This window comes from Electrophorus electricus, chromosome 6, assembly GCF_013358815.1.
Source record: "Electrophorus electricus isolate fEleEle1 chromosome 6, fEleEle1.pri, whole genome shotgun sequence".
NCBI lineage: Eukaryota > Metazoa > Chordata > Actinopteri > Gymnotiformes > Gymnotidae > Electrophorus > Electrophorus electricus.
Window position 1 is genome coordinate 13,784,731 of NC_049540.1, and position 24,674 is coordinate 13,809,404.

The 24,674-nt window shown below is 43.9% G+C and overlaps 1 protein-coding gene across 1 annotated transcript; it reads left to right on the forward strand.

The window, feature by feature from the left end:
* The first annotated feature begins 319 nt into the window (after positions 1-319).
* abl1 (c-abl oncogene 1, non-receptor tyrosine kinase) lies at positions 320-24,478 on the forward strand. The gene is made up of 11 exons (XM_027020589.2): positions 320-2,154; positions 14,863-15,027; positions 16,975-17,270; positions 18,805-19,077; positions 19,318-19,402; positions 19,660-19,837; positions 20,284-20,468; positions 20,574-20,726; positions 20,900-20,989; positions 21,070-21,195; positions 21,286-24,478. Exons 1-11 carry the CDS (start codon positions 2,019-2,021, stop codon positions 22,920-22,922), a joined length of 3,324 nt encoding a protein of 1,107 aa, XP_026876390.2. The 5' UTR covers positions 320-2,018; the 3' UTR covers positions 22,923-24,478.
* The last annotated feature ends 196 nt before the right edge of the window (positions 24,479-24,674 follow it).

Genomic DNA, 24,674 nt, shown 5'->3' on the forward strand with positions numbered 1-24,674 from the left:
AGATAGCTAGATAAACACAAAGAAAGACCCATTTTCCAGACAAACAGTCTTGTATTTAATTACAATGCCAAGGCGCATTAGCTTAGTCACTGGAATTTCAATTCTTTGTAGTTCAGGGCTAGGGAAAAGTCTGTAATATTTCGTTGTTATAAGAACAAATTGCTCCTTTCAAGTACATCACCTTCGAGGAAAGAGCAGGCTTCTTTAATGTGGACAATTTTAAAAAATGTTATTTATTTATTTATTTATTTAGTGGCGGAAGAACGCAAAAGCTGACGTCAAACGCAACCCTTCTCAAAAACCAGCCCACCTTGCGTACGGAAATATGGCGGCCCCTGCGTCGACGACTACTCGATAGACATTTATTCCTCAAAAGAATTATTCGGAGTTTAGGAAATACAGTAAGACATCAACGGTATTAACACCAAGAGTTTGTGCCTTCCCTGTGTACGCAGGAAACGGTCTGACAGCGCCCGGACAAACGTGATAAAGGCAGGCAGAGTGTCCGTGTTGGAGTGCCTCGGGTACGGGAGTGTTTGAAGCACGGGAGGGAGAGACGAACGAAAAGCTTGGACACGGAAGTTGAGGAAAGGAATTTGGTACCAAATAATGAGCTCTTAATCTTCAGGATTTGTTTTTGGAGAAGCTTCCCTTTGGATTCATACGTTACACTCTATGCTTACGGGCTGCTGCAAAACTTGCCAACTTAGTTAACCTGTTGTTGACTATCGCGTGAAGCTGAGGCGACTTGAGCCGAGCAAACTGGGGATTTGTTAGCTAGGAGATGCTAAGTTTGCTCTAACTTTTATGTTCACTTATAGGTGAGCGCTAACATGTAAAAATTATGCTTCGTCAGCTACTGTGCTTATTGGTAATGCAAGCGGTTTGTCCTGACTTGGAATTCAGTGTGTTGAGTTATAGCTTGCTCAAATGAAGCACCATAATATTGGGAGCTTTGATCATTTCGCTCTTGTTTAGTCTGATATACGTGTGCTAATCAGTTGCTCTGTTTAATTCCCTAGAACCGACTAATGACTACTGCTAGGCTTGGGGTCTTCTGATCATTTTAAATATTCAGGTTTACTGTGAATTGTCAGTTTACCATTGCATTCTGAATGCCTTATACGTAGGCCTGTACAGAAAAATAAGTAAAATTAGTTGCAAAATAAAAGCAGTGTTAAACTGGCAGTAACTAAATCTTATCCCTACATAGACTATTGACTTGTACAGTTCCCAAAACAGCTGCTGGTGGTGGCAGGTCCTCAGTGACTGTTGGCTGAAAAACAAGATGGTCCTCCCCCGCTTTGACAGTGTTTTTATATCTGCTCCACACATTACTGTGCCCCTAGGTATTTTAATTATAGTGTAAAAGTGTTTTGATGTCTTAGAAATATTCAATGTATTAAGTGTTGCTGCTCTTTTTTTAGGTTGTTTTAGAATTTTTTTGCAGATAGCAGCTCATAATGCAGCAGCCAGTTACTGTCCTACCTAACACTTCCAAACTCAGAATGTAGTGGGTTATTTTTAATATTGATTTTGTTTTTTTTTTAATAATATTTTTTAATTAATTTGTTGTTGTTGTTGTTGTTTTTTAGACTGTTTACATCCTGAGCTATGACACTATTTGGTGGTACGATTAGATTTTGTAATGTGGTTGAGATTGCCTCAGTTGTTATGGAGCTGTTGACAGTTTATGCATAAAGTGTAAAAATCCATGCCTTGAGATTAGTTGCACCGTAGCATAAGAGTGGAGCCCTCAATGCGTGATACGGACAAAGCATCAAAGATCTGGACACAGTGTCTGCCTTGCCACTGTGGAGGACACAGAAAAAACTACGTGGTGTCCCAAGTGGGATTTGGAATCTGGTGGTCCTGTCTGACAGAGAGTGTGCTTGTTGAGGCGGTCTACGCCACGGAAGGGTTCCCTTTGACTGGGTGTCAGTCCTCCACCTGCCCGACACTGAAGCCGTGATTGACATCAGCTGTGCTTTGGGGCTGCGGCCCGGCCACCTGCCCTTATGGGGCAGCAGCCAGGGAAGTTTGTTGGGGACCAGAGACGACCAAGTTTGCCTGCTCTGAACTTCATCAAGGGTGGCGGAAAGAGAGACTCATCGCGGCATGGTGCTCAGCACTGCAACGTGTTTGAAGTTCACGGTAAGGAGATTGTCGCCTCCTGTGCTTGGTTCAACGTCGCTTGCTTCAGGCTTTAAACCTGCCTTGAATACATCTTATAATAGCAGCATGGAATGTGTAGTTGGCTCGTAACCATTACCCTGTTGCTGTTATTTACTAGACTATATATTCTTTTCAGAGTTGTTTTTTATTGTTAAATTTGAATCTTGTAAATAATACAAGTAACTCCTAATAAGGTCAAGGGGCTTTCAGCACCTCTCAGACTGATAAATAGTCATGGAGGTTGGGATGTGCACTAGCTGTCTTTCCCTGGTAGTCTTTTCAGTGATTTGTTAAAACAAATAGGCTTAATGATTATTAGGTTAGTGGTAACCAGCATAAAGATGACACTGGTACAGCATACAATACAGACTCCTGGTCTCAAAGGAATCACTGGAAAATGGTGTATTCTGAAGGTGTAACCTTCCTCAACCCTTAATGCTAATACACATATGCTAATACATCTTGTGATTTATAGCCTGGGCTGTTGTCAGTGTGAACTTGAGAGAATGGAGTGAGCTAGGCAAGTAAGTGATGTAAAAAGAAAATCACACAATTTGTTTAAATTGATGTAAGGAGTTACTTTCCTTTTATCGTTTGAAAATTTAGCTTCATCTGTTCTTGTTGGCAAGCATGAAAAGTTTTACGTCCTGCTTTAGAACTCGCAGCCTCATGTAGCCATGACCTGGATGTGTGGGCGAGTGACGGTAAGGGCACTTCTGCATCCCCTTTTGCTCACACTCGGCTGTCCTCGGCAGTTCCTCTCCATAACGACCATTGTCATGGCGGGCAGAGAGATCTCAGATTCTTGGATTGCGGCGAGCCTTCTTGCGCAACAGGAGGCTGATTTAAAAAAAAATAGGGGGGGGGGAGAGGAAAAGAGAGAAAAACAGCAAACCTGCCAGCAGCCAATGAGCAGAGAAGGATCAGACCTTGTAAACTTGAGAGAGGATCAATGGTAGGATTATTTTTGCTGTGTGTGTGTTTTTTGTGGTGCTCTCCTGAACTCAGCCGGATGAGGGGATATGAGTCACACAGTGAGAGTGGGGTCATGTCAGCATGGGGATCCTGAGTGCCGTTACGGAGCTGCCTCTGGCTGCTTCTCACCAAGCAGGTTAAGACTCCACACGCTCTTCTACAGGGCAAGCAAAGACCTGTCATACTGCACTTTTGTGCACAATTTACTTACTCAAGTGCTAAGATGGTGTAGGGTCTGGAGATTTGCAGCAAGACTTTTTTTTTTTTTTCCTTCTCCATATTTTTTCATATTTGTGTGCTATCTGGTTGTTGCTAAGCTCCTGAGACATTTTTGTACCTATAAAAGAACTTCGTTTATGGCCAAGAGGCTTGCCTGGTTTGCTTCAAATGCAGTAATGTTGTGACTCTTGTGTTGAAAATCCACTCAAGCTGTTGTGGAGTGAAATCCACAAGGTTTACTGCACCAGTCGTGGCCTTTCAGTCCTGTACAGCACAGACTGCTTGCTAATTGGCAGCAGAGGGCAGTCCATCATTCTTAATATCCCTGTCAAGTAAGCAGCCACATCACGATGATGGCCACTTCCTCACCTGAACTTGGATTTTCATTCATGCCTGTAAGCAGAGTATTACCTCTCTCTCTGTCTGCCTGGTTTGGGCTGTCGAGGTGTTGTATCTGCACTTAGCTTTGTGTATGAATCTTTGCGCAGATTCTCCTGTAGACCCAACAGCTGTGCTGAACACGTATGGGCTGTGGTGAAGTGGACCCTGGCGTGTTTGATTCCACCCCCCACCCCCTCATTTTTTGTTTTGTTTTGTTTTGTTTTTGGCTGGGACTTGTGGAATCTGCACAGTCTAGACACAAAAGCTCCCCCATGATTCCTTCGGGTCTCAAAGGCAAGAGTTGAGAAGGTGGCTTGAGAAGCAGCCGCCTCCTGGTACGATTTGCCGCTCGTCTTGAACCAGCAACGTCTCCTCCCCGGCCTTGACCGCATCACTGTCACTACAGCCCCGGCTGCACGGCTTCTCCTGCTGACACTGGATACATGCTCGACTGGAGCATGTCGTCATGGATTCCTTTGTCTTGTGGAAATGCTGTTGGGATATATATGTGTGTATATGTGCTTCTCGTAGAAAAACGAGAGAGTGGGGAAGTCCAGAAGGTGGATATTGCACTGGGTGTCCCCTGCATTCTGGTTAACGGTAGTATGTGTGGCCTCTTAAGTTCTGGGGCTTTCCCTCTGAAACGCATGTCATATAGGCTGATGACAGTGCTTTAGAAATGCTCCCCATCAGTCTTATTGACTAGGGAGTGTGATGTGGGGCTTCTAGCTTCAGTACATTTTGTGAATACATCCTTTATGGGGTTGTCATGTTTTCCTGTTTGTCTCCAGTTTTTACTGGAGTATGGAACAGTTGCTGGTGTAACCTGTGACGCTTGTGCACAAGTTCTGCCAAGGACGGACACAAGCAGGTGTTCAGAACATGGAACCCTGAGGCACTCGCATCACCCTTGTATGCATTTCATGACCTCACGAGCCTGACCCCATAATCCCAGATCTGCTCAGCTCCTGGGGTCACGTACTCCAAATGCTGTCAGTTTTGCTGAGCTTACTTTTCATTAGAATATTCTCTTGCCATCATATTTTTATTAGGTTTCCCTAGATTGAATTGGGGCCAAGAATGTGAGTTTGAACCTGGTGCTCACTGACTGACCATAATCCCCTCTTCTAAAGAGGTTACCGCACACCGTGTCTCGTGTGTTGTTAAATTACAGGGCACTTATTCCCTGAAATGTTCACATTGTCCTAGTGCACTATGCAGCCACTGAAAGAATACATTTTTGGTTGTTTGAGATGTTTGAGAGCCGCAAGATTATATCTTTTAGTATTGAAATGCATTTTTCAATATGCACTGAACTGAGGAAGTAGTTCACTTGTTTTCATTAAAACCTGATATCTGTGGTTTAAGAAAACCGTACATATTAACCCTAGTGAGTGATGGCAAAGTTTGGTAAACTAATGAATGTGGACTTTAATGTCTCATCTTAATGTGACCCTCTAGAATCAATATGCCCGTTTAGAAGGATCCACTTTTTTCTGTGCAGAAGTGCAGGCGCTAGAGTAATACTGCATGTCTTGAAGGCATAGATGAATATGGGGCAAGACACACCAGTGGAGTCAGGAATGTGACGACCTATGCATTCTTCTAAAGTCTCTCTGTGTGTCTGTGTGTGTGTCTCTAGCCGTTATAGCCATATGCATAGTTGTGTGTAAAGAATTTGCCGTTTGTTTGTTTATCAAAGGAAACATTGGGCTTTACCGCCTAGTGTTTTCCTAGTGTGATCACAACATATCTGCATATCTGTTTGCATTTGCCATTCATGATGTATCCTTTATTTGGTAATCTGATATAGTTTATTATAACATTCTGTAGGCCTGTGCATGTAATGAAGGCTGAAGGCAGCAACCCTACCTGGGACTTGAACCCAGGTCTGACAGGAGGCTCAGACCACCAGACCAAAAAGCCAGCTCTCTGACACGTGACATGGTGATGGGGCAGGTCTCTGACTTCATCACGTTAATCCAGACCAGCATACTCAAGAGTGTGTAACAGGATCAGCGGGCTTCTGAAGGCATCAGAGCTGTGTTTAGGTTCCATGCAGATTTATCATGGTGGTAACAGTGCATGCAAAGGAAGTGTCACCTAAACGTGCATCAGTTTTAAATCTTCTTTTGTAGATTACAGCCTCCATATAGGGGTGTGTTTGCATGTCACCACTCATGCACAGACAGAGGAATTCACTGTCCGGTTCCTCTGTGCCACTCGGCAGCACAGCTTTTAGGTCAGACTTTAAACCAACTCAACTCTTACCTGTGATGCGAATTCCAGCCTGTGATAAATTCCGTCTAGTCACAGCTAGTTAATGCTCGATCCTTTTGGAACACTGCGGTTGACGAATGTTTTGTAAATCTGCTTTCAATTTATGGATTATCCATCCATCCATCCGATTTTTGTTGCATGTTGCTTTATTGTTACTTTGCTTGTTTAAGTATTTCTACTGCCTCCTCCATAAAAACTTGGTTGGTGGTATGTGCATTTTGTGCTTATGTGTAGCATTCATTAGTAAGGAATACAGCAATATTGGCATTTCTGATTGGCCTCTATAGGCTTCCTGCTCTTAGAGGCTGTGATTGTTTTCTCTTGAACTACCTTCTGTGTTCATTTGCATTCTCTCCACCACTGACTGCCTGCATCCGAGTCATGAAAACTTGTTTGGATTAGTGTTCAAGCAAATCATAGTACTTCAGTCAGGGTGTGTTGTAAATACACCAACTGATCTTAGACACTCCAGTTCAGTAGCTGGACTCTTGACGTTTATTCACACATCCATACTAGCATGACCATGGAACCACACCACAGACACAGTTGCCATAGAAACATTACAAAATAAACATATTTTTCATATAATAGGACCATGCTCTAAACAGATATGTGCATTTAAGTAGGAAATGGTGTATAGATGTTAACTGAAATTCACACTGGCTTCTGCGTCGATAATGCTAATTCCCACTGTAGCCTGTTCCAGGCAAAGTTGCTGGGCTTCTGCTGGAGCCATTTAACCCAGAGATGAAAGGGAGGGAAATCTGACACCTCCCTCTGCTCCTCTGGCCTGAGCTGCCTCTTCCAGGACATCCCAGCCTTGGCCACCACCAATAGAGAAGCGTAGCCGTCTCCTCCACCAATAGAGGAGCGTAGCCGTCTCCTCCACCAATAGAGGAGCGTAGCCGTCTCCTCCACCAATAGAGGAGCGTAGCCGTCTCCGTCCTTTGCAGTCCTATCAGTGGTGACAGGAAGTTAACTGGACTGGGGAAGCACAGGCATGTTTCTAGGGGACGTGTCAACAAGAAAGTCTTACATTTGGCCTTTAATGCATTCTGCTTGATATTGTTAAATTTCAAAGTAATTGAAAAATTGTTCAATATAAACATTACCAAAAACAATATTAAATGGTATGATTTTTAAAGAAATTGATACCATTACGGCATTAACTTTTACTGAAGCTAAAAAAGGCTGCATGTTAAACATGAAGTAAACTGTTTATTCATTATTAGTAAACTGTTTATTCATTATGTTTAGCTGAACATAGTGGTTTTGTCCAGTTTCATTAGCTATTCAGGATTCAGCTTGAATAAATGGTTAACATACTCTGCAAACTTCAAACTTGGCAAACCGATAATGGTTACATAAACAGTTGTTAAGTTCTGGTATTGCTTCCAGACTCTGGGAAAGCTTGATGCATGTCTTAGAGGCCTTATCAAGGTGCTTGGATGATTCTTTTCCGTTGCTAGGTGACACAAGTTTACTCCCAAATGACGATTAGCCAGCTGCAGCTTTAATTCCTGGCTTTCCTAGATAGCGTTTTGTTAGCCTTGAGCTGTTGGTGCAGCTGCTTTGATAAGAAATTCTTGCCCTGGGCACCCTCGTGTAACTAGCCAGCAAATGCCGTAAAGAAATGTTAAGACTTGACAGGTTGTCTAGCAATGCCATTTTATTTCAAATTAAATTCATTGAACAGTTCAGTCCTGTCATAATTATGCTTATCATATGGAGTACTGCTCTTTTTAGATGGATTTTTTTTTCCATCACAATGTTCATTTATTGCAGAAAGCTAATGTCTTCAAGTAGGACTCTGCTGGATGTATGTAATGTAATATTTTTTTTTGGCTTTGCGATGTATTTTATGGGCAGATTAGGTGGGCAAACTATCCGTCCTTGTCTTAATTAGGGTACTGTTACTTAATGTATGTAGGTATTTGTTTCTCCAATGAATCTGAGCTAAAACTGATATCTAGTTTACTTCATATTTTCCTGCCATTTCTTATCAGCTGAGCGTTATTGAATGCCAAGCCCTGCTGCTGACATCTTTTAGGTGGTGTTTTTTTTTTGTGTGTGTGTGTGTGTGTGTGTGTATAATGTGCAGCTGATTTCTGAATTGAGAAGAGAACCGCTAGTGATTTTAACTTGCGGAATATTTGTGTGTGTGTGTGTGAGAGAGAGAGAAATTGTAGCATTTATGAAATGCTTTACCCACTACTGTCGGAGCTCTAAATCATTTAATGCCCAGCATCAGTCTAGTGAGGATCTGGAGTGAGAGAAGGCAAGCTTAACCCAGGTCAGCAAGGCCCCAGACGGAATTCTACAAAGGACCCAGGATAAACACTGTCAAATAGCAAGGCTGGTTGCTGGGTGTCTGAGACTCATGACCTGTAAGCGGTTGTGCTAGTGGAATGAGTTGATGAGGATCACCTAGTGCACAGGTTGGTGAGTATTAACACAGCTGGTCCTCTGCATCACATTAGAATGCCTGAGTCAATACTTTCTTTGACCAAACTGGGTAAACTGAGTGTCAGAGTTGAGGCTGGTTGACATTTCTGACATTAAAGTGGTGTGGCATTTGTTTTTTAAGGAGAAAATGTGTGTGGACTGTATATTAATTTTATTTTTTATATATACATTGTGTGTGCGCGCGCATGCATGCAAGAGAGTGTCAGTTGTACTCTGATGTCCCAGAGGCTCCCTGTACCAGGCTCACATTCCCTCTCCATTAAGCCCGGTGTTGCTGCAAGCCCATGTTGAAACCCTGTAATGGTTCCAATTTGGCAAAATGGTCCATGTTTAAAAGCTCTTTTAAGGGACCATCGAATTTTGTAGGGCTAGTAAGTGAGCAATATGTGCACCTTCATTCTCTTGTGCCCTAGGGTTTGGAAAAAGAAGCAAGCTGAAGGAGTGAAAAGGGGGGGTGGGTTGGGGAACCATACCGTGTACGTCAGCTAACTGTTAACATACTGAGACTGGGATTATATAAATCGCATTGGAGTGATTCTCCTATGAGCTCATCACTGAACAATGTGCTTCATGTTTCTCCTTCTCCAGACTCCCTCCTCGTCTTTCAGAACTTCGCCTCTCCCTGCTCACTTTGCTTTGTGGACAAGTATAGGCTCTCGGCGGTCGACATTTCTTGTCGGTGGTTGGGATGTTGAATGTAGGGCAACAACAGCTAACAGCCAGTAACACCGATGATGCAAACCTTCTGCAAACAATTTTTTTATATCGATAATTTATAATACTGTGAAGTCAGAAGTGCCACATAATGTTAGCACAAAATGTTTAGGAATGCTACATCTGTGGAATGCCGTGCATGACGCACATGTTCTGGAGTCCAGGAGAACTTTACGCTGAAGTCTTCGAGGGAGATGGGTTAATCGTTTTATTAAATGTTTCTTTCTGAAGCAGAGGCAGTAATTCATTAACAAAAGAATTAATTTTTAATCCTCAAAAAATTGCATACATTTTAATTATTTTAGTGCTTAGATTGACTGACCCTTTTTGGTATGTAAAATGCAGCTGCTTTTTGAGCAGAGGTCAGTTCTGTTGTTAATGAAGCAGGAGAACTGGAATGCCACCCAGCCCTTGTTGCAGACTAGGTGGTATGGCTCATTTTACACCCCAGTTCCATTCTCATTCCATTGGCTAGACTAGAAAAGGTGAACTGTGTTATTATCATTGTCATAATTTAAGTCATTTTAGCTCCCTCATGACTGGAAAGTCAAGGGAATGCATTAACTGGCCTGTGTGCCTCTGGGCATCAGAACAGCCTGGGTTCCCGCCTGTCTGGAGACACCAGTGGACTGGTGTAGGGGCCGGTGATGTCAGCGCCAGAGACAGTCCCAGAGAAACACTAATGCTCCTTTTCCACATTCTCATGGAGGAAGATTTGTAGCATTGAAATCATCAGCTACAAGCTGCACCTCAGTTAGCTTAGGCTTTGAATGAGAGTTTTTTGGGTTTGGTTGATGCCTTGATTTTTCAAACCCGAGATTATTTTTCACAAAAAATTCTGTGACTGAAAACAGTAAATATCCAAAAATAAAGCACTTGTGACAGTCAAACACCTTCTGATAAGCACTGGCTTTGCTCACTTGCTTTATCTGTTCAATGTTTTATGTCATCCACTAGCCCTAAATATTATCACAAGGCAAACAAGCAGAATTTTCTGTTTAAACATAGACAACGTATTAACAGAAATGACTGTAATGTAAAGGTAGGAGAGATGGCTGCATGAGAATTGTGAAAATATTGTTTAGCCAAGTAGAACAGATCTTGGGACCAGCACCAAACTGGTACTATAGAGTTAAGGAGAATACAAAGCTGTTACATATCAAACTTTTTGTCTGAGTGGAAAAGAGACAGAAACAAATGAAAAAGTAAAACCCCACCCAAGTATATCCATTAACTTCATCTTAACGTGAGGTCCAATTAATTACTGTGACGGGGAATGTATTCTAGCTAAGTGACGACAAATACGATCTGTCTGAAAGTGACAAACTCCAGCATGCATGTAGTTTATACTCAGTTTTCTTTATTCGTGCAATTTAACCCAAGTCTTTAAGGTTCTGAATGGGCTGTTGCCTGGACAGACCAGTTCTTGAAACAAAACCAAAAGAAGAATGTTAGTCATCACACTCAAACAGCACTATCCAGCTATACCTTTTTTTTAATTTTTTTATTTATTTATTTTTTTTAACGCTCTAAACATTTTCTAATAGAGGAAGAATGGACTGGTGACTGAAGGAGAGGAGAGAAAAAATGTGGATCTGGGGGTTGTGGGGGGAGGGGCCTTCCAAAAAGTGCCTTGTGACTCTCCAGCAGAACGACAGGGGCAGATTCCAGTGCTTGCCTTCACACAGCATATAATTTCCCTAAGACTGACTTGTGGCGACATTTCAGCAGTGTGTCTTGGTGTCCGTGTGTGTGTGTGTGCGTGGTTGTGTTTGGATGTGTGTTTCGGGGGAGGTGGGAGGGCCCATGCAGCTGATGTCATTCAGTCCTCCAGCCTGCGAAAGAAAGAGGTCCTTTGTTGGCACAGAGCAGCACGAGCACTACACTTCTCCTGCTCTCGCGCTGGCGGGCGACGAGACAGTACAATGGCAGCACTAAGAGAGCACTTCTTTGTCGCGCTGGTAGATTCGATGCTTGACCAAATCGAGTTGTCCTCATCTGGATGTGTATTTTTGTTCTAGCGAGAGAAGGGAAATCAAGCCAAACTGGACCGGGCTACAAAAATGGAGCCTCTCGCGCTGAATGCTCAGTAGTACAGATCCGAAAAGTCATAAAGTGAAGGGTATGGATTTTGAGATGTGGATTTCAGCCTTTTCTTTTCATCACTGATTTCTGTGGTTGTATATTTCTTTACTTACTACGTTTTTGATCAACATTTAAAAAAAATTGTTTTCTTTTTTGGATAAAAAAAAAAATTATTTCTTTGTTTTTACAAGTTTAAGATAATGAACTTTTGGATAACGGATACAAGGATAGATAAGTAGGAAAGCCTATTCTTCAAAGTGGAAGTGGAAGCCAATGAAAATGTTGGAGATCTGTTTGAAATTGGTGGGCTGTAAATCTAAAAAAGGCCTCTCTTCTTCCTCCAGCTGTTACTTCGAAGGTAAGAATTTGGGATTGCGTCGCAGCAGCTGCGGAAAGTTAGCATGGCTGTGTGTGTGTGTTTCGGGGGGGGGGGGGGATTGGGCAGGGGTTGCACTTTGGGAAGAATTTCAATTACAGAGGATGGTAGTGAGAACAAGAGCCAAGAGATCAGGCAGTGGAGGGAACTTGGGGTGGTAGTCTTCTGAAAATCACAGGGTTCAATGCCTTCACCTCGAGGCCTCCAAACCCTCTTCCCTGCCTGGCCATTTGGAAAGTGGAAGAGGGGGGAGCAAGAGGGAGAGGAAAGCCAGACACTCTGACTCGCAGCAGAAGAAAGGGAGGAAAAGAAGTGAGGGAGGAGAGAATACGAGGAAACCTGACTCTCGCCTGACTGCTTGCAGAGGATCGTGTTTTAGGGGGACTTTTTTAAAATTGTCTTCATGGTAGAAGATTGTGGTCACATGTGGAGCCCTAGAAGTGTTCTTTGTTCTTTTATACTACTTCTCTTCATGCTCCCTTTTATTCTCTGTGCTTTGTATAGTCCACGGGGGTGTGATTGAAAAGAGAAAAAGATTTTCAAACTTTCATATCTGGGCTTCCTGAACCTTTTAATAATAGAGCAATATTTAGCAATGTAACAGTTGTTCTGTGGTAAATGAGACACTTCAAAACATTCTGATATGTCAAAGTGCATGTTTTGTGTTGTATCTTAGCTTAGATTGTAATAATAGCTACATAACAAATGGTTAAAGCAGGAATAATGAGTCTGTATAAACAATAATTAATGCTGTAAATGCTCACATTCTGAAAATACCTGAATAATACAAATCACCCTTTATCTGGTAGAAAACATATACCCTGTTCTTATGCTTATATCTGTCTCGAAGTCTGCTTTCTTTCAAGCTAGGGCTAGTAACCCCTCCACCAAAAATGTAATTCTCTGTGAGACAAAGTGCAAGAGACTAGGGTTTGAGATGAGCTGCGCTGGGACGATGGACGAGGGTTTGAGATGAGCTGCGCTGGGACGACGGACGGGGGTTTGAGATGAGCTGCGCTGGGACGACGGACGAGGGTTTGAGATGAGCTGCGCTGGGACGACGGACGAGGGTTTGAGATGAGCTGCGCTGGGACGACGGACGAGGGTTTGAGATGAGCTGCGCTGGGACGACGGACGAGGGTTTGAGATGAGCTGCGCTGGGACGACGGACGAGGGTTTGAGATGAGCTGCGCTGGGACGACGGACGAGGGTTTGAGATGAGCTGCGCTGGGACGACGGACGAGGGTTTGAGATGAGCTGCGCTGGGACGACGGACGAGGGTTTGAGATGAGCTGCGCTGGGACGACGGACGAGGGTTTGAGATGAGCTGCGCTGGGACGACGGACGAGGGTTTGAGATGAGCTGCGCTGGGACGACGGACGAGGGTTTGAGATGAGCTGCGCTGGGACGACGGACGAGGGTTTGAGATGAGCTGCGCTGGGACGACGGACGAGGGTTTGAGATGAGCTGCGCTGGGACGACGGACGAGGGTTTGAGATGAGCTGCGCTGGGACGACGGACGAGGGTTTGAGATGAGCTGCGCTGGGACGACGGACGAGGGTTTGAGATGAGCTGCGCTGGGACGACGGACGAGGGTTTGAGATGAGCTGCGCTGGGACGACGGACGAGGGTTTGAGATGAGCTGCGCTGGGACGACGGGCGAGGGCCTGAGATGAGATGAGATGAGCTGCGCTGGGACGACGGACGAGGGCCTGGTCTGTTCTGGTCTGAGCTGTGCTGTGCTGTGCTGGGACGACGGGCGAGGGCCTGGTCTGTTCTGGTCTGAGCTGTGCTGTGCTGTGCTGGGACGACGGGCGAGGGCCTGGTCTGTTCTGGTCTGAGCTGTGCTGTGCTGTGCTGGGACGACGGGCGAGGGCCTGGTCTGAGCTGAGCTGAGCTGTGCTGTGCTGGGACGACGGGCGAGGGCCTGGTCTGAGCTGAGCTGAGCTGTGCTGTGCTGGGACGACGGGCGAGGGCCTGGTCTGAGCTGAGCTGAGCTGAGCTGTGCTGTGCTGTGCTGGGACGACGGGCGAGGGCCTGGTCTGTTCTGGTCTGAGCTGTGCCGTGCTGTGCTGGGACGACGGGCGAGGGCCTGGTCTGAGCTGAGCTGAGCCGTGCTGTGCTGGGACGACGGGCGAGGGCCTGGTCTGAGCTGAGCTGTGCTGTGCTGTGCTGGGACGACGGGCGAGGGCCTGAGATCAGATGAGCTGGTCCAGTCCCCTGCTGTCCTCCTCCCTCCCACTCTTGCCTACCAGGGGAACAACAGCCAGTTCCCCCTCGTTTGTTTATCCCCCTCTGTCACTGGCTCATTTTCCTGCCAGACTGCGCACCTCCATTAAGTGTCATTTTACAAATAAAACTGTGGTTTAAGATGCGTGATACTCTTCACTTAACACACTTTATGTCTGGAGCTGACAAACTTTGAGAATAAAATGCAGATCTTCTTGCAGGTCACCTGTTACCATTATCTCCTTGATTATTCCCATGCTGGTATAAAGTTAAAAGCAACCTTTTAATAGTTTTAGTACTTATTGATGGCCTATCAACAGTCCATCAGCTATATTAAACTGTCAGGGAGTATTTACTGATGCTTGAAACCTGAGCAGAGAATTTTCATTTTGATGGCACAGACTAAACCTTTGTTCTGAAAGTGTGTGAGCTTGTGTGCATGTGTGTTTGTGTCTTGTGCGTGGCAGAGAATCAAAAGGTGACAGGACCCATGTAAGGGACAGCTGAGTTGTTTGGGTATAATGTTAATCGCAGTAGGCTGTGTTTTTTGGGGTTTTTTTTGCATAAAGGAATTTTAGCCAATCAGGGAGATCAATAGAACACATGAGTGATGTTAGGGTTGTGGACATGTCAGTGTGGACAAGGTTAAGAAACTTTTTAGAACTTCTATGTATAGGATGGCCGAAGTGCATTTATTTTAACTGGATTTGCTATTCACTTGTACACAGCTAGCCTGAAGGCCACAGTCCTTCCTAATCTAATTTTCTACTAATCATTTATGTAATGTGTTTTATAGGTCTTCAAAAATCAAATATGCTGAATGATCATCAGACACTGTACCGAACTGTTATTTGTAGTGCATCACTCCCTTGGGTGACTGCTCCGGGGACTCCTGTACTATTAGTTACATGCTTGTTTGTAGTCACTGCCACTAATTGACTTTTGTCTGCCGCATCTTCCAGAAGCTCTTCAGCGGCCGGACTTCGAGCCCCCTGGTCTGTCTGAGGCTGCACGATGGAACTCCAAAGAGAACCTTTTGGCGGGGCCCAGTGAAAATGACCCCAACCTGTTCGTAGCACTGTATGACTTTGTGGCGAGTGGTGACAACACTCTCAGCATAACTAAAGGTAAGGCAGCATACTGTGCTGTCGTTTATCATCCTGTTTTTTTCTAACCTTTTTTCCCTGTAGCCAATAAGTTAATAAGTAGTGAGATCAGTTTACATTGCCAGCGATGAGTCAAGTTTGTTTTTCTCAGCGATTTCTCAGAAGCGAATCTGTGCCCCATAAAGAAGTGGAAACTTTGAATGCCTCCTGTTGGCAAAGCAATAGAGAGGACATGTTAGTAGTCATTACAAGTAATCATTAACAATAATAAATATCAATCAAATAAAGAGAATAAATGACCTGTTTTAAGCTTATCCCCACTGTGAGCATATTTTTCTTAGTGATCATTTACACTCCACTGCCCACGTACAGAACTGATTAAAATGCCACTTAGCCAAAGGGAACGTGCCTTGTCCTCTTTGGCTTTCAGTAAACCTTCCCTATAAACACACACACACACACACACACACACACACACTTCCCTTACTGAAATCCAACCTACAACCACCATAAAACACATAGCAGTGTTGATGTCAGAGCAGTATAATGGGGCCATTAGACTGCTGGTATGGTGTTGGGGTTGAGGGGTCTTGTGTGTCCTCTCATGGGAGCAGGGTGATGCCGCTGCCTGGAAATCCACATATTTGCCTCATATTCCCTGTCCCCCTCACATTCCCTTTATCTCGTCCAGCATGGGAGTTCTTTCCACTCAGCTTGTTGAAAAACAAAATGATCGCTGCAGCTGTGGCCAGTCCAGTTGAAGCTCTTCATATTATGGAGAGATCATATGTTATTCAGTACACTTTGTTAGATTTCAAATTTACACAATCAGTAGAATTGTCAGTGCATAACTAAATTCTGTAAGTTATAATCCTTTGCTTATTGCCGAAAGCAAGACAGCAGTTTCATAGGATTTAAAAAGCTCTCAGCCCCATTTTACCAACAAATGAGTTGCTAACCGCAGTAACCTTGTACTGACACATGGAAAACCTGGGCTGTCATGACGCAATTGAGCAGATTCTGGTGTTCTAGAGTCATAGCCCTACCAAGCTGTTTACTCACCATGGCTCTGGTTTAGGTCATGTCCGGATGTTTTTATGTGACTCAACAGTGTATCTACCCTTTGTTTGATAATTATATCAGGAAGGCCTTGAGCTGACTGAATGGACTTTCACCAGTTTTTTTTTGTTGTTTTTGTTTTTTTTTAATATTCCTTCACTTTCTGTCTCTGTCTGCTGGAGCTTATTTATCTCCAATTATTTCTATCACTAATAATACTGCATCTGGTTGTGTTAAAAATATTTAGTAGTGTTTAATCTGTACTCACAGACCACTTTTTTTTCTACAAACATCTGCCTTGTAGGGGTGCCCAATAAAAAAACTATAGCCCATCTGATGCTATGCCCAATTTAGCAATGACCCGTTTACCCCAGCAGTGTCACTGCTGTGTTGAGACGTGTCTGCCACCTTGAAAATGTCCAGATAACAGTGGTCCTATGATGAGACACTGACCATTAAAGGAGGGTCAAAGGATGGTCAAACCAAGCTATATATAGCCACAATTGCAATGTAGTCTCTAACCTTACACTTATTAGTTGTACTTACAAAGTGGGTATTTCTAATAAAGTTGTTTGTGTGTATATTTAATAATGTCAGTATAATTTGTTTACAACTAGTTTGTGGTCGAAGTGTTATCTTCTGGCATGTTTGAAACTCGCTTATAAAAAAAACAAACCAAAATATAAATTTAAAGTATCATGATTCTAAAAATATTTACATAATATAAAGGTCTGCATTTAACAGTGTATAAGACCATAAACAATGTCCATAAACAAATGCATAAGACATGCATAACCCCCTGTTGAAGAGTCTCAGCATATAAGAAAGCCTTGGCATTGGCGCCATCTGACAGGAGGAGACGCACTGCTCATAGCGGCACGTGATAACTGCCATGCTCCGGCCTCATAGGGGAGAAGCTGCGCGTGCTCGGCTACAACCACAATGGGGAGTGGTGCGAGGCGCAGACCAAGAACGGCCAGGGCTGGGTGCCCAGCAACTACATCACACCCGTCAACAGCCTGGAGAAGCACAGCTGGTACCACGGGCCCGTGTCGCGCAATGCCGCTGAGTACCTGCTCAGCAGCGGCATCAACGGCAGCTTCCTGGTGCGTGAGAGCGAGAGCAGCCCGGGCCAAAGGTCTATCTCGCTGCGCTACGAGGGCCGCGTCTACCACTACCGCATCAACACGGCCTCCGACGGCAAGGTGAGCCCACACACACCGCTACATGCATCAAAAAACACTCCCCCAACAAAACGAGATTAAACACTGGCTCATGAGGAGAACTGTAACTGTAGACGTTTATTGTCCTGATGATGGTGCCTATAGGGAACTACAAATAAAATGCTGGCATGTTCCTGGTTCTTCAGCATTCTAGGCCAGGGCAATTTGGAAAATTATAAAATTTATTGTAGGGTTGATGGAAGCTGTTATTTTCCTAATTGCACCATAACTACTGAGACTTGACATCTCAAATGGTAGCATAATAAATAAAACTTAGAAAAATATAGCAGTGGGTTTAGGTAGGAAGAGGTTAAGGTTGGGCAGCATACATTTTGTTACCTGATTGATTCAGAAGATCAACTTGGCTATCTCCATCGCCATTTTTCCAGACACACACAAAGGCTCATCATTGTACCACAGTCCAAGACAAGTCCAAAAACAACCGTGCAGTTCCTCATTAATGTTACAGCTCCAGATGTTTCTAGCATGAGGCACTCTATAAAGAGAACCAGTTGAAGTTTGATCAATACTTCGCCTGTAAGCACTAAGCATCATATACCCTCAACCCACACACACCAAACCAGCCACTGCAAGCAAACGCCTTTGGCCCATTATACAAGGCAGACTGATTCTAGAGCAGTGTTTTAATCACCGCCCCCCCCACGCCAGAGTGCATCTTGTCTATTGGAGCTCCGCATTCCTCAGCGCACTTGTGAGGTGAGCTTGTGGAACGATAGTAATGACAGGAATTCTCGCGGCAAGCACCACGCTCCTTCCACATACCTCCCCAACCCCCATCCCCCTGTCTGTCCCAGACTGCGAATCCCCTAGCACCAAGCCAGGCTTTAAGCAGTCACCCGCTTTCAATTAATCTTAATCTCTCTTTGACCACAAAACACAGGTTGACTGGGTGATTAATGCAGTGGTAGTCTGAATAGTCCAGATTACTCTGATTTATTGGATTCCATACTCCTGTGGCTTTTATAGGTCATCCAGCTATGATTACCTCATTTCAGACATTCCACCATCTTGCTGATGTCACTTTATTACCAAGCTTTTTGTTAAAGTTGGATAATAATTGTCAGCAGTATATCACTCATTTTGATGAGTGCTGGCATTCTTTATGCCTTACACTTCATGCCAGTTTGATCATTTAAAGTTGCACCACATTCTACCATCTTATAAAATATTACAGGATGCCTTATCCAAAAACTCGACCACTTCGGTCAGCTTTCTGAAGTTCAGACTAACGGTCATAATTCAGGAAACTTGACCACCTTCTCTTTTTCATTTACATCTTTGGCACAGGGGAGCCATAGCACCGCTCAGTGGGCTGTACCTTCTTCAGTGTGCTATGCTGCATGCTTTTACAAATCTTTGATGGCCATTGTGGGAAGATCATTAGAATGCCATAGCATTGCTCATGCTCCACTAATTGTTTTATCAGTGTTTGTACTCTACACAAATTAGAAGGCTGCCTGATTTACCTAATTTGCACGGTTTCTTACCCACGCAGCTGTACGTGTCCTCTGAGAGCCGCTTCAATACGCTGGCCGAATTGGTGCATCACCATTCCACAGTGGCGGATGGTCTCATCACGACACTACACTATCCTGCACCCAAACGCAACAAGCCCACCATCTATGGGGTTTCGCCTAACTATGACAAGTGGGAGATGGAGCGTACAGACATTACTATGAAACACAAGCTAGGTGGAGGCCAGTATGGAGAGGTGTACGAGGGAGTCTGGAAGAAGTACAACCTCACTGTAGCTGTGAAAACACTAAAGGTTAGTAACAGTCAGCCTCAGTTGTTTTGCAAATGAATATACATAGTATAAAGTTTTTGCCTGTGCAGATCGTATGACACATGTGCATGGTCATATGAAGCAGCGTTTTTCAGAGCATTTGCCTGGAATATGTCTAAAACAACACCAAACAGTTCCCATAGAAACTGAAGATATTCTTAGTGTTGCATCTTGTCCGAGCAGGAGTAATGCTTCCCTCGACTTTTTTTCTGTACTGTGTAGGAGGACACAATGGAGGTGGAAGAGTTCCTAAAGGAGGCTGCAGTCATGAAAGAAATCAAACATCCAAACCTGGTCCAGCTATTGGGTGAATTTTGGGGGGGGAAATTAAGTGTCTTGTGCTGAGCCATTTGATTTGGTCCTTCATGACTTCAACATTGAAAATAAGCTAGTTTTGGATACTTTCTTTACCAGCTAGACTAATGTCATGAAAGGGGGCATCTTTAAGAAAGTTGTCTGTAATCCTAAAGACCTTTTATAATTTACTTTTTTTTTTTTTGTTGACAACTCTGAGACGTTTTATGAGCACAAGCCTTTATAGACTAACTGCTGTGTTCATCTCAGGCGTCTGCACACGGGAGCCTCCCTTCTACATCATCACTGAGTTTATGACCCATGGTAACCTGCTAGACTATCTTCGCGAGTGTAACCGCGAGGAGGTGAGCGCTGTGGTGCTGCTCTACATGGCCACTCAGATCTCCTCTGCTATGGAGTACTTGGAGAAAAAGAACTTCATCCACAGGTTAGGGGAATGTGGGAATACTGACCGTGAATCGGACCAGTTCAATATCACAGACATTACAAGCAGCTTTAGTTTTAAAATGTAGTTCTGCCAAAGCTCACTGAGCAGCAGCGGTTTGTGTTTAATAGATTGTGCATATTACCCTGCTTAGCTGGGTAATATGTTTATGCATATGATTCTTTTAGATTTTAGGCTATGTGATCTGATTTTTTTTTTTTTTTTAGTTTTGCTTACTATAGATTTTGGGCAGCACAATAAACATCACTAGTGTGCTCTACCTGCAGCAAGTTTTAAAAATGTGATAAACACCATAATTTATTGTTCAGCCATGTTTAATTACCTTTAAATTAAGGTAAAAATATCCAGTGACTTCTGTTTGAAAGACTTGATTCTTATAGAGGTCTTGATTTTAAGTTAACAGGTTTAATTTTGTATTCCTTCTCTAGAGATTTGGCTGCCCGCAACTGTTTGGTTGGGGAGAACCACTTGGTAAAGGTGGCGGATTTTGGTTTGAGTCGTTTGATGACGGGGGACACATATACAGCTCATGCAGGAGCCAAGTTTCCTATCAAATGGACTGCACCAGAGAGCTTGGCATATAATAAATTCTCCATCAAGTCAGATGTTTGGGGTGAGTGGATGAAATTATTAGATACATTGAAATTTATAGCAGTATGCTGTAAGGTATTTACTGTAAATGTTTTATACAATGTGGTTTTTACTGCTGGTCCCTCAGCTTTTGGAGTTCTGTTATGGGAGATTGCGACCTATGGGATGTCCCCATACCCTGGAATTGATTTGTCTCAAGTATATGAACTACTAGAAAAAGACTATCGCATGGACAGGCCTGAGGGATGCCCAGAGAAGGTCTATGAACTTATGAGAGCCTGTAAGTAGCAATTATGTTATTTAGTATCTTATAGATTTTTGAGGCGATTGTGCACAGTATTATAGGTCTGACACTGCAGTTAATACAGACCTCCAACTTTTGCTTGCCTTACTACACTTGAATGTGATCATAAGCTGCTGGTCTTTTGGACTAATCTGGTTTTTGTCCAATAGGTTGGAGATGGAACCCAGCAGATAGGCCAACCTTTGCTGAGACACATCAAGCATTTGAAACGATGTTTCAAGAATCCAGCATTTCTGATGGTACATCGTCTGCATAGTGATCACGCTTTGCTTTTGCTTTTCTCAGTGTGGCTAATAAGATAATGTTTTCCCTCTGATAGAGGTGGAGAAGGAACTGGGGAAAAAGGGTAAGAAGCTGACACTTGGCCCAATACAGCAGGCCCCAGAGCTCCCCACCAAAACTAGGACACTACGTAGAAACATGGACAAAGATGGGGATAGCCCTGGTGAGTATTCTGACAATATAGATCAGGAGTATATATTAGTTAGAAATAGCCAGTGAGTGGTTATATTGGTCTTTTTTGTATTATTTCAAGATGCTGTTGAGGCAGATGTAGCTGTGTCCCCGATGCTTCCTCGAAAAGAGAGACCTCTTGTAGATGGCAACCTGAATGAGGATGATCGGCTGTTGCCCAAGGATAAGTCCAAGAGCAGTCTCAACCCCTTCAACTTGATCAAAAAGAAGAAGAAAACGGCTCCTGCCCCTCCTAAACGTAGCAGCTCCTTTAGAGAAATGGACGGGCATGCCGATCGCCGAGGACTAGGAGCTGACTCCAGGGATGACTTCAACAATGGCTCATCATTTTCAGATGCCGCTCAAGGCATAGAACCGTCAAAGTTCTTTTGTGTCAATAATAATGGTGCTGGGGGTGTCACTAATGGGGCCCCCATGTATCCTGGTCAGATCTTCCCTCCACATCCACGAAAAAAGGGCACAATAGCAACTCCAAGTGGGAAGATGGCCACGACACTCCCATGTGAGGAAGATACCATATCCAACTCTAAGCGTTTCCTGAGGTCATCATCAGCCTCCAGCATGCCCCTTGGGTCTGAGCGTATAGAGTGGAAGTCAGTCACGCTCCCCCGTGACCTGCAGTCTCGTCACTTTGACTCGGGCACCTTTGGGGACAAACCTGCCCTGCCCCGCAAGAGGGCAAGTGAGCTAAAACCAGAGTGTGTCCCACGTCGTGGCACCCTTACTCCCCCTCCGCGCTTGCCCAGGAAGACCGATGATGCTTCAGATGAGGTTTTCAAGGATGCTGAGTCTAGTCCAAGGTCAAGCCCACAGACACTAACCCCGAAGCTGAGTCATCGGCCACAAGGGCAGACTGATGGCTCCAAAACTAGTGCCTTGCAGGCAGAGCTTCTCAAATCCAGTGTGTTTCCTGCCCTTGGGGCTGCTGGGGAGGAGTGCAGAGCACGCAGGCACAAACAGCCTCTAGAAATCTCTGCTCAGAGGGAGCGAGAGAGGGACAGGGGGAAGTTCGCAAAACCGAAGCCCACTCCTCCTCCACCGCCACCTTCAAATGTCAAATCTGGAAAAAGTTCAAGAAGCCCCACTCAAGACCTAACCTCTGACACTAAAGTTAAAGTCACTCCTGATCCAAGCCCCTCAAGCCCTGTCTCAAGTGAACAAGGAAGGCCTCTCCTAACTCCAAATGAGGGCACCAAAAAACTCAGTTCCTCAAAAGGACAGCCATCAAAGGGCACTTCCAGTTCTCCCACGAGTCCATCACTGGTGGCTGGGTCAAACTCTCCTGTTGGTGATCAGGCCACAGCTACTGCTTTTATCCCTCTCATGACTACACGGCGCTCCTTGCGAAAAACACGTCAGCCAACTGAGCGTTTTTCCAGCTCAGCCATCACACGGGAGATGGTTCTGGAGAGCACTGAGCTCCTGCGTACTGCCATCAGCAGGAACTCAGAGCAGACAGGCAGCCACAGTGCAGTCCTGGAAGCTGGCAAGGACCTGTCCAAGTACTGCGCAAGCTACGTAGAGTCCATACAGCAGATGAGAAACAAGTTTGCCTTTCGTGAGGCCATCAACAAGCTAGAAAGCAGCCTCAGGGAGCTGCAGATCTGCCCTACAGCCACTGGGGGCACCAGCACACCACAAGACTTTACCAAGCTCCTGTCCTCTGTCAAGGAGATCAGTGACATTGTTCAGAGGTAGCTGAAGAGCCTGAATCCGCCATTGTTCCTTCTTCCCTACTCTTCATGGCAACAATCGGAATAATGATCTTGTAAAACTAGATGGGTTGGGGGTGGCTTTTTCTGAATGGCTGAGACATACATTTTTCCTGAATGGCTGAGACATACATTTTTCCTAAACAAAATTAATACGCATCTTTTCACAAAATACTGGAGGAGACAAAGTTTTGTTACTGTGCAAAGATTCATAGAAACCATGCCTTGAGGGTTTATCATCAAAAAATCTTGAAATACAATTCAGTTTGCTGATGCAAGAGCCAAGACCAAGTGTTAATTGAGAACAGTTGGATCCTGAATTCCACTTTGCATATACGTGTTCCTTTTCTCCTCACACTTTTCCCCAGATAGCCCTCTGTCATGTTGCTGTGAAGGTTTCAAAAGTCAAACCTTGTATGCAATATCTTTCAGCTCCCATTGCATAGAAACCAAGGTAAATACACCTTTAGGGGACCTTTTACTACGTACAAAGATCTTGCACATGGCAGAAACGTGTATCCTTCTTCTAGACTTTTGTTCCCCAGCTGGCCTATAATTTCTTTCTTGTGGTTGCAACCATTCTTGTAAACCATCTTGCCTTTTCATGTGTGACGTTAATAGTCCCATGATGTGAGGAATGGTTGTTCATACTGAGACCAGTTAAGTATTATACAATCACTGTGTCATGAAAAGTTCCAGATCAGTACAATTCTTTCCACCGTGCTGCTGGCCTTTTAAACAATTGTGCCTTAAACGCTATTGCTTAAACAACATGGAGTAGCCCTTAAGCGTCACCAAGAATCAGCAACAGACTGAAAAAAGACTGACTGAACGTTGTAAGTTATATATTTGTCTACAGTAATGGACATGGATGTTTGATTCTGAACACTACTGTCTCCAGGAGCTGGAGAAGGACTGGTACACAAGACCAGCAACATGAGGACCTATGTATCTGAATGTTTTATTTTATATTATATTGTGAAAGAATGTCAGATACCACTCAATGATGTCATTTCCTAATACTCTGCACACCACTCTCAGAACTGCCAAAAGACTTAAAGGGTTAGAATCACTAACATCAAGGATGTCCCTTCAGATCTTTTGCTGCAAGTCTTATGGTTCAGTGGCACCATCACTTGACTTATAACAAGGACTGACACATTGAGTGCTAAGAAATTGTATACTTAACAAACCAATGAACCTTCACTGCTAAGTCAAAAAACTCTTGCTAAAATGTTCCTTGTTTTATTTGTATAATTAAAATGCAGTTGTTTTACAGTATTAGTGTTAGCATTTGCAACACTTAGCCCTCTGACTGCGATGCTTAAGGATGAAGCCAACTACATGTGTCAACATGGTACTACCGATGTTGATTTTTTTTTTTTTTTTTTAAATCATAAATCATGCCACTACTCTTTCTATGCGAGCATCCGTTTTGTACACTAATTTGCTCGTCTTTGTAAATACACACTTTTTTCTTCCTGTAACCATGGTTCAATTTGTTGCATAAAATATAAAGCAGTTTTGCTACTTGAAACATCAGTTTTTTTTTGTTTGTTTGTTTTCCATCGTCAGTATTTCACCTGGTGTTTAGGAACTTTTTCCTAACCAGGAATTTTCCTACATTTTTGAATTATCACAAAGTGATTATTACAGAGTGCCTCACCTACTTGAGAAGACTCATGATTATCATTTTTCACCTTGCACCCTTGTAATTAAAAATATACTACCAGATCAC